Source organism: Pholis gunnellus (genome assembly GCF_910591455.1).
Source record: "Pholis gunnellus genome assembly, chromosome: 17".
In the NCBI taxonomy this organism is placed as follows: domain Eukaryota; kingdom Metazoa; phylum Chordata; class Actinopteri; order Perciformes; family Pholidae; genus Pholis; species Pholis gunnellus.
This window is the reverse complement of record NC_136544.1, coordinates 7,698,527-7,714,704: the sequence shown is the minus strand read 5'-3', so window position 1 is coordinate 7,714,704 and position 16,178 is coordinate 7,698,527. Positions and strand designations below refer to the sequence as shown.

At 44.4% G+C, this 16,178-nt stretch overlaps 1 protein-coding gene across 1 annotated transcript; it reads right to left on the bottom strand.

Moving 5' to 3' along the window:
* Positions 1 to 486: 486 nt before the first annotated feature.
* On the bottom strand, positions 487 to 13,779 carry LOC306709816 (C1q-related factor-like; the record flags this gene model as incomplete). The annotated part of the gene is made up of 2 exons (XM_079178108.1): positions 13,081 to 13,779; positions 487 to 666 (listed from the first exon to the last, which is right to left on the bottom strand). Exons 1-2 carry the CDS (start codon positions 13,687 to 13,689, stop codon positions 487 to 489), a joined length of 789 nt encoding a protein of 262 aa, XP_079034234.1. The 5' UTR covers positions 13,690 to 13,779.
* Between the last annotated feature and the right edge of the window lie 2,399 nt (positions 13,780 to 16,178).

Sequence of the window (16,178 nt, the reverse complement as noted above, 5' to 3'; positions counted from 1 at the left end):
ATCGAGTCCACCCGGCAGCGCGGCCGACTGTTGCCACTGTGGAGAGAAGAGGTGAGGTCATCCACTTTTGCAGGGTTTTCATTTTTGTATGTTGATATTTCGGTGCAATGGAGCAGGTCTGAAGAGGAGAGACACCGAAAGCGAGGAGCTTGCCGACGCACCGGCATCGTGGCAAGGAGTGTCAGAGGGGAGGGGGGGGGGGGGGGGGGAGAGAAAACGGCCCACTCCCGCCCGGCCCCCACGCAGTGTGTCCTTCGGGAGCTTTGCATCCAGACTCGGCTACAGAGCCTGGATGTCTCGGCTGATGAATTTACGAAGCAGAAGTGTCCATGATGATGGAGAGAATTAGGAAAACTAGACAGCATTCCAGCTTTTAACACACGTTCACCCCCCCCCCCCCCCCCCCCCCACAAACCCCCACCCCAACCCACATAACTCCTTTCGCTCAATCTCTTCCCCACTGACTGTCTCTGTGTCTGTCTGTTCTCAGTCGGCGTAGAGGATGAAGCCAGAGAAGGTGCTGTACTTGTTGTTGTTTCCTCCATGGGCTTTGCCTCCGTCCAGTTTGATGTATATCTCGTCGCCGGCGTCCAGATGGAGGATGACGCTGTTGGAGGCGTAGTCGTAGTTCTGGTCAGCGTCTTGGGCGATGGCGCTGGCACGAACCTGGACGAACGGGGACAGACGAACATGTAGGAGAAAGGGGTATAGGCTCGTTAGCGACAGTGCATATCAGGACAGTGGGTTAAATCATTTAGAAAAAACACCCAAATAGGTTGTCATTCTCTCACACACAGATAGACAGATAGCGTTAGTATTCCCTGTCTCCATTATTGTGAAACAGAGCTACCAAGGTTTCACAATCCTCTGGAAAATCCTCTGAATTCTTCTGCAGAAAAATAGACATACTGGTAGGAAATTAGAAGTTTTGGTAGCACTTTATAATAACTACACCCTATGAAGCATTGGTTAAGTATGAGTAAACACTTAACTAGTCATTTATAAAGCATTGTTCCGACATTAACTCTCATTAGTATACAATTCATAACAACAGTTATAAATGTTTTATTCTTGATTAATAAGCTCGTCTATTATGTGTTTCATGATTGTGTTTTCATACTTTATAAATGATGGATTCCCATTTGTAAATGAAGTATTATATGTATTACAAACCAATTATTGAGGAGTTGTCGATGATTAATAAGATCATTTATAAAGTGTAAGTTAAGGATTAAGAACTTATTTAGATTTACATTATTCATGCGTTTGTATATATATGATTTAGATATGCACTAATGGTTAGGGGATATGTTAATATATGCTTTATAAACGCGTATTAATAGTGCAATTCACGATTAATAAGGTAGTTACTAATCATTAGTAAAGTATTTTGTGTGACCTCATCTAAAGTGAGGACTATTTATGCCTTACAAAGCATTTATAAATATATATTTTTTTCTCTTCAAGAAAGTGCAGGAGTTTATGAGAAAACAGGGAACATGTTAAAAAAAGTCTCTATTTCACAGTGATAAATAAAATCCATCCGATGATTTTTGGAGCCATGCCTGGATTCAGCTCTCCACCAACATCTAGTCCTCCTTCTTCAATGGCGTAAAGATCACCACATTAGTATTTATATCTATTGATAAGGTTATTAGATATTCTGATAATTGCCGAGAACAAAATTGTTAAACAATCAACCTAGAAACTGTCACTGGTAAAAATATCACTGTTCTGCTGCACCACTAGATAGTTACATCATTTGCACAGAGGGAGAAAGTGTGCCAAATAATAATTATTAAAAAAAAACTAAACTAAAAAACATTTCTTGAAAGAATTTCTTGAAACACAAAACGTCCAAAAAGTTTTTCATTTTGAAGTTGTATGAGTTACTGGACACAATGGCACAAATAGTTCTTCATATAGATATTAAACATACAGGTCCAACCACAGGGTCAGTCAAACCTCGGGCCTTTCTGTCAAGCAGATTTATGGGTTCAATCAAGCCAGCGGTCTTCCACGGAAGACCTAACATTCAACCTTGGAACAATAGGTCCACGGGAAGAGAAAGTCTCAGAAACTCAACAACAAGGCTGGCTTTGTGAGCTTCTCCTTCTGGAGGAAATGACTCACATTTTTATAAAAGAAACAAACAATGCCCACTGAAGGCAAGAAGAAATATTTCAAAATGTATAGTGAGGAGTAGCAAGAGTATATAGAGACTTTTTATCTCTGTTTTCTTGTGTGTGTGTGTGTGTGTGTGTGTGTGTGTGTGTGTGTGTGTGTGTGTGTGTGTGTGTGTGTGTGTGTGTGTGTGTGTGTGTGTGTGTGTGTGTGTGTGTGTATTTGTGTGTGTGTGTGTGTGGGTATTCTGCCAGTCTGGCTTATAGGTTGGAGCTGTTTCCAAATAACCTGTCCTGGCTTATTAAGACCTCCACCACAAACATGTTCTCTCTCGCTGGAGAGGAAAGCCAGCTGCGATGCCAAATGGGCACTGAAACAATAGCTGTGTTTTCAAGCGTGTGTGTGTGTGTGTGACAGGGAGACTAATTGTACATATTACCAGGAATGACTAATACAAAATACTGCATCTCAAGTTGCACTTTTTAAGAACTGTTTGTAGTCTTCTTTTTGCAGAATACAATATGCATACAATTTAAAAAGTGGGAGTAGAAAGTTAAAAGAAAACAGCACTAACATTCAATGAAGGTCATAGATACGGCATACGGTGTGTGACTTTGTCTGCTGAGGCCCAGTTAGATATGATCCTCCACAGCAGTCTTAAACATAAACCTTATTCCGGACAGACACAGAGAATACTGAGATTGATCAATAGCAGCAGAACAAGAGCTATCGCCTTTTTTTTATTCCATGCATTCTTCTTGCTTGTCAAAAGCTGGTGCCTACATTACCCACAATGCAACTCAAGCTACAGGTCTGGTAAACTCACTCCCCTAAACTGACATCACTTTAAGCAATCTATCAGATTTTGCAGAGGCACAAAAAGGCTTTGCACAACTTTTTTTCACACCCTGAGACCAGTAAATAGACTTTACGCATACACACACACACATACATTCAATCATAAGATCGGCGGTTCGATCCCCAGCTCCTCCAGTCCACGTCGACGTGTCCTTGGGCAATTAACCCCAAATTGCTCCCGAAGGCTGTGCCATCAGCGTATGAATGGATATGAATGGGTGAATGAAATGTAGTGTAAAAGCGCTTTGAGTGGCCGGAATACTAGAAAGGCGCTATACAAGTACAAGTCCATTTACCATTACATATCGGACATGCTGCAGGATGATGAGCCTTAACATTCAGACAACCAAGGGGGTTTAATGGCCAGTGTACTTTATCAACTTCATCTCAGTCCAACTTGCAGTACTGCAGCATCAAAGACCAGACTGAAGGCAAAAAGCCCACAAAACAGGCAAGAAGTAAATCTGGCGGCAGTACAGGCCTGGCAGAGCCTCTCCAGGTCTGTGGGTTTATATGGGTCATAAACTGCTGATAGTAATCGAGGGTTCAGATATAAACATTGACTTAATTTACATTCATGTTAATCTGCCAGCTAACTTTGGTCACCTAAAATTGACCATAAAAAGGGTGGTAATTCCTAAACGGTCCACTCATTACAGAAGCTAAATTAAAACTTTAAGTGTTAACGTTAACCTAACAGGCATTGTTTCAGAGCAGAGCATCCAAAAATGTGCCACTCTCCAAATGCTTCCAGTCTGTGCAGTATCTCAGTGCTATTAAACAATGACTAACGAGGAGAACTGCGTCAGGCGTAACTTAAATAGAATCGAAAAAGAAAAAGATCATTATTTTCTCTTGAGATGAAAAAAAAGAAAGTACTGTACATCCTTTAAAGTATCCATTGGTTAAATAAGCCAATTAGTCACTTAGTCTGGTCAGTAAGGTTGAATCAATGTGGCTCATTATCGGGTCTCCAAAGTCCATTTTGTCCCTTTCCATGGCTCCGCGTTTGTCTACACAGCTCTAAATCGTGGCTCTTCGAGCGGGTGTCGACACGCTGACCCAAATGGCGGCATAGAGGATGCCCAATAATTAGTTGGCCTATTTAAGGAGCACACACAATAGGCGTATTGACAAAGGTATAGCTACTTACAGAGATCTACAGCACAGAAAACCTAACAGGCAGCCTGGAACAGGTTCTCCTGACATTACAAAAAATGAATACATTATGTGGTTTTTGCACAATTCCAATGAATGATTTCAAGATTCATTTATTTATTGTCAAGAGTTTCTATTTGGGTTTGTTTGATCATTATTGTTGTTACTGTTGTTAAGTCTTTTTCTATGGATTCTGTTCACCAAGCGAAGCTTCATTAAGGGGAGACCCTACAGGCACACTCATCGTCTTTCACACACTGGTCAGTTTTAAGAGTTTGAGTTTTTTCTTCCAGACGAGTGGAAAGAAAAGACCCAAAATACACATTAAAGGGTTTATTTTACTAAACTGTACTAAACTGTTTCTCTGTTCTTTCTGTTACAGCATGTGGTAGACTACGGCAAATTGTCCCTTTACAATTACTGGCAAGCTGTAAGTGCTATAAAAGTCTGCTATAAAAAGCAGACCATCTCTTAAAAGAAGCATGTAAGAGTCTTAAATGCTGTTCTCCTGAGCAGCACAATGACAAACAGTCACCAGAGGCTAGAGTGAGCCTTTCCCGCACGGCTACTGTGGAAAGCACTGAAGTGGTAAAGTGCCACATCCGTGACTCCTTACATTGAAGCAGGCAAAGACCTGGAAAGGACCAGGCTGTATAGTGCTGCAGTATGTTGGTGACATTGTATTACAGAGCATCTCTTCATCTTACTGCAGGTCTGCTAACATCCCCACATAAATCAACATTGTGATATTTGTGACCATTATTAACACTGATTTTATATGGTTCAGCATTAAATACAGCAGCAAGAGAAATATACCATTTCTATTACTTGCAGAAAACTGTGCCTTCAAATCATTTATGAGCTTTTACATATAATATTTTGCTTTCTTTCGTGAACCTGTCAGAGATTCTCAAAATGTGTTTTTTCCTTCACCTCACCGCATCGAGCTGCGAAGCAGAGAGGAGCGAGGTCGACACTCCTTCAGCCATCTCAACGGAATTTTTGTCAATGAAAAGAAATTTAAAAAAAAAAACCCAATCTTGTAATGGAAGGTGAAATGAACAATGACGGGGCATTGCAAAACCTCTCTAGTGACCCTGGTGAGTTTAAAAGAACACGTGTGCGCGACACTCGGGGAGTAATTTATATACAGCAACATTCCAGTCCTAACGACAATCCTCAGGACTTTACTGCAAAATGACCCGCTTTATGTTTAAAGGAGTTTTGGAGGGTGTCTCAAACTTTTTAACAACATGCCATCGACAGTGAAAGTCACGTTGGTATTAGTGTGCGAGCGCCGTGAAGCCTAATCTGAATAATTTCATTCTGAGGAGAGGTTTTAAGATGAAGGAGTAATATATGGAATATTGTTCTTTTTCATTGTTTATCCTGTTGATTAAATCTAGCGCAGCTCATATCGACGTGCAAACAAAGCCTCCTGTTCTGATTTCTGAGATGCCGCCGTCCGGAGCATATTAATATGATATGATGCTCCCCGAGCGTGCAAAGTCAACAACGTCCTATTAGAGGGTTAGCGCCTTGGGTTGGCGGGGGAGCGGGTGATGATGGCTCAGGAGGATTTGTCAGTTGGGATTTTAATGAAACTTTTAAAAAAAAATTCCCTTTCTAGGTGTTCACACACGGACCTGGGAACCTCTGGCAATGTCAACGATGTGTAATACCTTTAAATTATTCTCTTCATTTGCACTTTAAGGCATTTAAGCCATCTAACTGTGCATGATTTCTGTGTTTTTTTCTTCTTCTTGTGGGGAGGACATTATAAATATAACATTTTCCTTCAGCAGAGACAGAGCAAAGCCCTGATGAAGGCAAACTTCCCTGAAATCCTTCCAGTTCTTCCACAACGATATTTTTGTCTTGTTGTGTTTCTTTGCTCTAATGGTTTTTTTATCCCCTTCTGAGACTAACTGCCTAGTCTAGGCCTCCTTTGTTTGCTCTCAATGATCAGCGCGCATGAATAAAGCCTCACTATTTTTGAAATAATGATCAGGGAGCTCCTATTGGAGCTATTTTTCTTTTCTTTTTTTTCTTGTTTTCACTGCACACTAGGAACTTAGGGATATGAGGTTCGGATGCCGGGTATGGCAGATGTATAGCGAGAGAGATGAGCAGGACAAAACAGACAACTGGCAGTGCGTGACCTTGACGCTGAATATGTAGAGGAACTTTGACAAGACAAACAAAGCATGAGGCTGCGAGCGCCGGCTCCAGCCATGGTAAATGAGGTGTCAGGCGATGTTGTCTTCCTTCTGGCTGCTCGCGCGTGTTTGTATCCGTCATATCGTCAACGGGATGGCTTTGATTGAATAATACTCTGAGTGGAGAAACGGGAAATTCAACGCTGTGCTCGGCCTTAATGGATAATGCGTGCCAGGAAAAGGGAGTTGTGGATTCTCTGTGTACAGTAGCTGTGAATGTGAACATCACAGTGAGCAGTAATACGGGGCTTTATTTGAGGAATCTGAGCTCAAGTTGTCGCACATTTTTAAAATACCGACTCACCGCTCCTCAATGACAAAATGATAAAACTGCGTCTGTTTAAAAAGGCATTCTATATTGTTTTTCCTCCAGCAGCTGTAGTGTGCGTCTGTTCTAAACCCTTATTAGCATGCTGTGTATGAAAAGCGGGACAATTTGAAGTTTTATCTGTTGTGTCTGGTGCAGGAGGAGCCAGCAACGTCCCACTGGGACATCTTACGAGAGGCTTTGTCACCGTGACAAGGACAAGTCTCACTGACAGGGATTTGTTGACTTGATGTTGAGCCTCCATTTTGGATCGACGGGGTCTATTGGTCCTCTTTAAATCAAAGTGTACTGCCGTCTAATTGTGTTTGAACATTCCGGCCGTGAACTGCATGCCTAATAGCAGCTTAGATAGTTTGCCACAGCTATTAAGCCCGGTCCAACATTTCACTGCACCACACACACAGACACACACAGAGCCAAGGAGACACACGCACACACACACACGTCCACGTGCATTTCTGTGCGCACGAGATGCAATTTTACAGAACTAATGAGAGCAGGAAACTACAATGGGGTTGCAAAAGAATTGTGTCAGAAAACGCCAGGTCCCCCATGTGATACCGGTTTATTTGTCGGAGGAACTTAAGTGAAAACATGATAAGAGGAATGAAATGGTGAGAGGAGATTTGCCATCTGTCAGACAGGAGTAGGAAAAGGCTTCCTGAATTAATTTCACCAGCTGTTCGTTTTGTACCTGCTCAGCCTCCTTTAAAAAACAGAATGACTTTGCTGCACAAAACCTCTCGCTGTTTTACGAAATTGCTGACACCGATGCTGAATCTGGTGTCAGACGTTAGCTCGTCACCGACATTCAATCCCAATACTGTAGAAACCATCCAGGGGCCAGAATGGACCGTGTTGCAATTGTATCAGCGGGCAACAAAGAGGAGGAAATCAAGACGGCTCCTCTTGAAAGAGCCACTGCGAGAGGCTTGTCAGAGGAAACAGTGGTTGGGGGGGAAAAAGAGGCATCCACTTTGACCTGCGATCCAGCCACTCTTTTCTCTCTTGTGTCTGACTCATCACGCTCAGTTAATTACTGAGATACAGGGCACTGTGCGCCTCCAGCACTCGACACCCAAGACCACAATCACTGCTCCCGGCATCGTCTGAAAAAGAGACTTTTTCAGCAAAATGTTCAACCTTTGTTCCCACTAAGCCTGTTTTTCTTCCAGCGTGCTTCCTAGTAACCCGGAGGCACTGAGATTTTCCCTTTATTCTTCAACGAAAAAAGACGCTCTAAAAATGAGGCGACGAGAGTGTCTGTACGAGTGTTGGATGAGAGGCAGACTGTCAGCTTTGCTGTGACATGCATTTTTCATACAGTAGCCGATTCATCCTCTCTTACTGTCTCACCCATTTTCATTTTAAAGGGGAGGGGTAGTAGGTGTTAAACACATTGATTTATGTAGCAGACTCTGAGTCATTTCAAAGCCATTGACTTGCTGCTTCCCCCCGTGAAGACGGAGAGGATAATTGTGGGTATCACTGAAGTCTGAATTCGGGGGACGGCTAAATGTCAGGGGCGTGGGGAGAGACGGAGAGAGAGATGTTTGCATAAGAGGGCCAGGGGCACTTGTCTATCTCCCATATGGCCCTCATTATAATGAAGAACTCTTGTGAGTCAACACCATAGCATCCCTGAGTCAGTCAGCCACCGGAGACAATCCTATTTTAGACCGTGTGTTTTCGCTCTCACGACTACACGAGACATTATAGCAGCATTTCATGAGCTACTTAGGCTGGGATGCCGGGCGCGGTGAGTGTGTGCACTAATATCTCTCTGTCTGTGGAGCTCAGTGTGTAAAATGTTTGAAAGGCTCTAGAATTATTGCAGACGAGTGGTGGGCAGTTTCCGTGCAAGATTTGAAACTCCACCAATAAATGATAGATGTTCTCGCCTGTTCCTTGCCGATGACAGCCCGTGTCATCTTGACATTTCCAATCTGTGTGGTATTTCCTAACAACATGGGCCAATCTTCATTTGATAGCCCTCGCACCTAATTAGACCGGCTCTAATGTTCCACTCGGCAGAGTGTCAAATCCAATGTCCAATTACACAGCAGATCAAGGCCAAAGGTCCGCCTCCAGTACCTCTCGGGCTGATTATAGAAGATATGCCACAGTATACATCACGCAGAAAGAAATGGGTCTGTCAGAAGAAGGAAAGAGACGCACACGTACACATAAGGGGATCAATACCGCAGGCGAAGAGGCTGAGGGACTGAGGGTGGCTCTCTCTCAAACCCTGTCTGTCTATTTCAGACAGAGTCTCTCTGTTACACCAGGCAGACACACAGAGGCCTCTCAGTGCTGAAGTCACACCACGATGAAGAATAGCAGGTCTGAACATTACCAGAATGTTAAAATCAATCAAGTCGAAGTGCTGCCGTACGCGTGTGTGGATACCTCGCTTGCAATCATGTATTACATTTTTGGACTGAAATTGCAAAACACCTGTAAAAAATAAATAAAAGTATGTTTAATCAATAAAGACCCCAGCCCATCTTGAGTGACAGGCTAGTTAATGGGATTCTCACACCTTTCATTAGAGTTTCTAACCAAATCAAACAGAGCAGACTTCATCCAGATGGCTCTGCTCCTACTTTGGATGTCGGGATTGTCACCACATGCTAAACACAATGCGTGGGTTTCACCTGGATACCCAGCAACAGGATAAATAGTCTTGTGTTTGTGTGCACCAGAGATGAAGACCCCCCCCCCCCCCACCCACCCACCCACCCAGGAGGTGTCAATGATGTACTGAGGGGAATGGTGTGAGAAGGAAATGGCACGCGGCTGAACTTGAGCAACACTTAAGGGTAAAAAAAAAACAGCATCCCCTCCCTGTGATTCAAGCGCAAAAACAGAATCTGAGAAAAGGATGGCACGCTTTAACTTATTCTCTTATAGTGCAATGCATCACTTGAAGGCAACGAAGAATATTGATGACATTGTGTGTTGGCAAATCGATTCTGTGATAGCGCAATCTGGATTCTGGTTGTTTTTTTTTCAAGAAGAAGTTTTCCTTTTTAAGATGAAAACTTTCTGCTCCTTTTGGAAAAGTGAACGTCTGCAGACCTGATATAGAGGAGAGATGGAGGGCAGTGCACAGTGTGGGTTGAGGCATTGGGTTGTGAGGGTGTGGTGAAAAGGAGGGGGGGGGGGGCATGCGTGTGTGTGGTGTGAGTGTGTGTGTGTGTGTGTGTGAGGAGGAGACTGCAGCGGTAATTGCTAAGGAAGAGCCATGTGCACGAAGGACGTTGAAGCTTATTAAAGGAGGAGACAGAGTGATTATTCACTATGGTCCTCTTGAGAGACTGACGCTGAAGTCATTGCTTTTAATTAACTCTGAAACGGTTTTGCGGATTAATAACAATATTAAGAAGGGAATGGAGAGGAGAAGCGCAAACACATCTTGGATCTGGTTCAAGCTTTTTAATTACAATTAAACAGACTTGATGGCACAATAGCACAATAACTATGCTCTCTCTCTCTCCCTGCTACTGTATCCATTGAACTTGTTTTCATTGTCACCACTGTGTCTCTCTCGGGGCTTGTACAAGACAGGTTATAACAGAGCATTGATTTACCGGTGAGATTTTAGGATCGGCCGGAGCATTTGGCACACGAGTGAAAGAGCAGGCGGCGAAGAAGCCGATCGGGGGGTGTGTGGAAGGGAGCTCGGAAAGCGTGTGTCGCAAAGTGTGCTGTGCTGAAAATAGATTTCCTATTTGTTTGTTTACCAGGAAGCTCCACTCGCACACTTTTTGGTCTAACTTGAAAAGTGTCAAAGTTTTGAGGACAGTGCTAGGATTCTTGTGTTGCGCTCTGGCAGGGGAAGCAGAGGAGAAGAAATAAAGTAACCTATGGATGCTGATGTTAGTCACAGCTTGTAAGAACCCCTTGAGTGGGAGGAGCACACGCTGGAGTGAAACAGCACTGCAGGGCCTGGAAACCCACCGCTTCACTAAAGCCAAAAGATGATAAAATGCTAGTATTGTCTACAATTCCCTAGTCTCCTCCGTCCTGACCCACTGTGTAGCTTTTTGCGGCCTTAATGAGCTGAGGAAAGCACCGGTGTGACTGCAGGAGCTTCACTTTGACTCTGGGCACTTCATCAATGATGTAGCATGAGTTGGCCCAACATTTATAACCATTCACAGTCACTTACACAGACTGAGGCTCTGGGGCCTTCTCCATCAGCCAAACACACCAGCTAATAAACACCGCGGCGAGAGGACAGCGTGTTTATGCATAGGCTATAGAGAAATAGACGCAGTTGCCACTTTATAAACATTACGCGGGTCTCTGGAGATGCACACTGCGTTCGTCTAACTTAAGTACCTCCGCAACCTCCTCTTGGGAGCACAACGAAGCGGGAACAGAAGGCGTTTTATAGGAACATATGCTCTTCTTCCCCTATTATATATCAATGCTTTTACGCCCACCCATAAACATTACTCTTGAGTGAGACATTATATATATAGAAGGAGATTGCTGTAACTCTCTTTTTTTTGCGTGCTGTGAACTTGGCGAGGGTAAAGGAAATAACCTATGGCTGCCTTGGTGAGACTGCAGCTTCACCCTACACAGCCCATGCCAGCTGTTTATTTATTTATTATTGATCCCAACATATTTCGGCTTTAGTTTAACTCTCTTTTTATTAATTGACATGATTTTTTTCTCCTATGTATTCCACATGGCATTTACCCCCCAAAAACCTGAGAAAAATTACATTATTTCACAGTCAGCAGACGTGAAACAGGTCGCAGAGGCTGCTGGGACATGATTTTAAATGACGGTTGGAGGATCCGATCTTACGTTTATTACTTATCTCATCTCATTGCAGAGCTCTGTGTCTCTGACTGTAGAACAACCTGACGATGGTGAATCAGAAATCCCAAAGCGTTCATGAAAAGGGCCGCAAATGATGCGTTTCCTGTGCAAGTGGGATCTGACTTAGTGTGTCACCATGCAGCATCTCTAATTACAGTAGGCTACTGTGTCTCCATGTGTACAATTCAGTTTGAGTATAAAGATTACGGTGGCAAGAAATAAAGTGCAGCAGAGCAGTACAAATTAGAGAAGCATGGCAATGTGTGAAATGCCATACAGGCCACCCCTCGACTTCTACTTCCTCTTGATTTCTTATCACATAATACCCTTAACACAGAATTGAAGCTTTAATTAGTTTAATGTTGCATGTTGTTTGAGCACGTCACTGAAATTGTACTTGATGGATCGAGTGTGAAAACTTACTGTAGCATAAGCATTTTTGTTTAAGTGGCAAATTGCTTCTTAGCGGATTTTTCATGCATTCAACATTTTCCAATTTTCACGTTTGTCATAATACTGGCAACAAACTATGTGAAAGAGACGCAGTTTGCAGCCTGAGCAAACAAAGCAAACAAGATCTGCAATAACTGCGGCGTAACACCGATCTTTTTTTTTCTCTTTTTTTTTACAGGCAACACGTATTTCGGAGCAACTTTGAAGAGAACAGATCTGACGGCTGATCGGAAGGCACACATTAACCAATCTGAGAAGACCCTCCGGGGCGCAAAAATAGAATTAGAGCCCCATTAAAACGATGCATCAGAGAAGCCGAGAATAGATCATGTAGACGTCCTAGTGCATTTAACACGACTGCGAAGACGGATGGGTACATCGATGGACAGCGGGCACAATCTGGTGGGCTCGCACGGTCTAAATATTATGGGCGAAATGTCTAATATCCCCCCTCCTCTCTTTACACTTACAGCGCAGACAAGCCACTAAAGCTCACATAGTCTAAAAGTTATACGAGATCAATTTAACAAAATAAACGGAAAGTAAAAGGGTGCACGCATGGCTCGTGCAGTAATAATTACAATCATAATAATTATAATAATATCAGCGTAACTATAACAGCAATCGACATACAAAACAATCACTCATAAAATACACGAAACACTTTAAATGTATCCAATCAATTCCTCTAGATATCAATACTAATTCAGAAAAAGCGGAATGGCCAAAAGTTCCGAATTTTACTGCGTAAAGGCAAAAATATCGGCGCGCACTCCCCCGTTCACCCCAAACCGTGACCGTCCTTTGGATCGCGGGACGCGGCAATGTCCGGACGCATCATGCGAAGAGGGGTCGCGGGCTGCAGCCAGTCAACACATCTTTATCTCCAGGCGCACGGCAGATGCGCACGCTTGCCTGACAATGTCACTTTTTATTCCCTGGCTTTTTGAATGATCGCTTCCCGACAATGTGGATTTTTTTTTTTAAGAGAGAGCGCGACAGAGCCAGGCAGCGAGGGACCGGAAGAGAGTGAGCATCAGGGCAGTCAGGTATTGCTTACACTGAGGAAAGGAAACTCAGAAAAACTTTCAAAGCACTAACCTGGCCATTCTTGCAGAGGTCTGCCCACATGCTGGTGCCATCTCCTCCTCTCATCAGCACGTGGTAGATGAAGAAGTATGTGCCTGGTATGCTGCAGATGAACTTGCCCGAAATGCCATCATAGTTGTTGCCTAGGTTGGTGACCACGTCGTCAAACTTGAGGATCTCATAGCCTTCGTGGGGGTTCTTAAGCCCTGCATAGAACGCCACCCGAGGCACTGTGCTGTAGGTGGCCGTGCTTATAGCTCCGTTCTCCCCCAGACCCAAAATCCCAGTCCGTCCCTGATCCCCTCTGTCACCAGGAGGCCCCGCAGGTCCCGGTGGACCCGGTTCCCCCGGTGGTCCCGGTGGTCCGGGCTTGCCTGGCCTGCCAGGCTTGCCCTGTGGGCCCTGCAGTAAAGTGGAGGGTGGGAGCACGTTGCCGTGGTCGCTCAACGCCTCTGCCTCAGCCTGGAGACCGGTGGAGCTGGTGCTGCTGGCCGGAGTGCCCTTGTTCAGGTAGGGGTCGCACACCATACGACAGGTGCCCAGCATCTCATAGTGGCTGGCATCTGTACCCACAGAGCTGACGAGCACGGGGATGAGGACCACCAGCACCAGGACCAGCATAACCCCTACGGCAGCCGCCACCAGGGTCTTCCTCCCGATGCTGAGTCGGGGAAGGGGCTGCGCTGCCAGCGTGGGTCTCCCGGGGGCGGAAATGGTGACTGCTTGGTGTGGGGAGCCTGTCACCGTCGGAAGGGATCCGGAGATCCCGAGAAGAGTTGCGAGAGGACCGGCGAGTGTGTGAGGGCGAGACAGAGACCCACATACACTTGATACTCCTCAGTGTTCTGCTCAGTCACACTAAAGTAGGCATGCAGTCACTCACACATGCAGAAAGACCTGCGGAAACCCAAGCACACACAGGGAGACATTCAGCCTGTACTTACAAACACAATCTGACTTGTGAGAAGAAGCAAGAAGGATGCAGATCCCAGAGGAATGGAGTGAGAGACAGAGGGAGAGAGGGAGCGAGAGAGAGAGAGAGAGAGAGACAGAGAGAGAGAGAGAGAGAGAAAAAAAAAAGGATGAGAGTGGGTGAGTGTGAAAGATACTGAGCAGCCACTGGATCTGTGTGTGCGTGTGTGTGTGTGTGTGTGTGTGTGTGTGTGTGTGTATGTATGTGTGGTGAGTTTGTGGTGCCGGATTCTCAGGCTTGGCTTTTTATACGGCAGAAGCAGCGGAGCCCCCCCACACCCCCTCCCCTCTGCTCCCCCATCGAGTGAGAGGTTGGTGTGGTTACGTCCCCTTCTCTCTCTCCGGCTCACTCAGAGGAAGGACTCTCATCACTGCATTTCTTTCTACCACTCTCCTGAACCACCGAATCGCCAACACAACACCCCCCCCCCCCCCCCCCCCGACCATCTTGCTCCCCCTCTTTCATCTCTCTCTTTTCTTCTCCCCTTGCCCTCCCTACTTCTCCCCACTCTTCATGCCGTTTCTCACTCCCTGACTTTCTCCTCTCTCTCATCAGCATCCAGACTCTAAAAATAAAGATGGAGCTGTGGATAGACAATCTTTTTTTTTTCCTGGAGGAGGGTTCTAGAGATTCATGCATATATGTGCACAGACACAAGGCAACACATAATCTGCTATGCCGGGAAGTGCTAACAGCTTCTCAAATAATAAAAAAAAAGGTGCTAATTACAAAAGTGAATGCCAAGAAAGGCTTTCACACGCCAACAGCTTGACCTGCATAATATAAATTAAAATTGCAATAACACGTATAAGAAGAGTCTAAGTGGCACATCACATAAAGAAAGAACTGTTTAAAAACTTTTTCTTTACTGGTCTTAGTGGCACATCACATCGGGTACATTTTTAAGGGTAAAAGCAGCCAATCTATCCTTCCGCTAAGGGCCACCGACATTTACGCTCTTCTGCTGATATTGTATTCCCCTCTTTGCCACCTGAATGCGCCGACACCGTTTGTTATTGGTGTCTTTTTTTAGTTATTGATTTCATGGTTTTTATCAAATCAAGGGTCCTGCATGGGAGAAAAAAAAAATCTATATAAAGCAGTGATGTCATTTGTTTGACATTTTCATCTCTTAGAGTGATGAATGGTGAAGTGGGAGAGCAAATGACAAAGACTGTAGATGGCAAAAAAACATAGTCATCATGTGAAATATGTGTTTGCAGAGAGGTCAGTCTTCAGTGTTTTTGGTCTTAATACAGTTCATAACACAAAATGGACACATCGCTCAGGTTGGATGGAGAGAACATGGTACGTCCGTGTCCATATGAGCTGCTGATTGGTAAAAAAAGGTGTCAGCCTCACAGAAGCAATGGTAAAAATGTATATCTGGCTGGTACAGCTGGTAGCTCAACGCAGTTCAATGTCACAAAAAAATCGAAACGATTATGTTCTCCGCCCTGTCCCCTCAAGAGAACCTCTTTTGGTTCCTGGTAGGACCTTTTATAAAGGTTCCACTTGGAACCCTTCCATGGGTTCTACCTATACCCAACAAAAAGAGTTAAACCTAAAACCTTGTGTTTGCTAGCATTAAAAGTAAAGTTAGGCGGCTTCCTCACTCTTTTTAAAATAGACAGAGAGAGAGAGAGAAAATCGATCGTGCGACCGAGCTGAGAGGGCGAGCGGTAGAAGAGAGAGAGAGACAGCGCTGCATTGCTGTGAACGGGAGAAAAAATATTTTCTGATTGTTTGATGGCGGTTACATTCTTAAGCACAAATTATTTCAAACACTCAACAGACAAACGCTCTTAGTTTCATTGTCTTCCTCAGTATTTTAGTAATTACATGCAACCTTCTTCAGTAAACACAAAGCGACAGGAAATGTCATTGCAGCGAGACAAAAGCTATATTTGATTTCCCCACGCGACCAGCAGCCCTCGCCAGTCTCGTCTTTGGACCGCTATGGAAACGCAGACAGCAATGGGCTGAAGTTCTATGAAAAGTAGCCCCATGATTGATGCGGTGCAGCGCAACACACAACAATCATTTTTCACAATCACAGTTTTTGGGGGTGTGGCCTAGGAGGATCTTTTGTCAAAAGATTTCTTCACAATCCAACGGCTGAAGTTTTACCCATGAT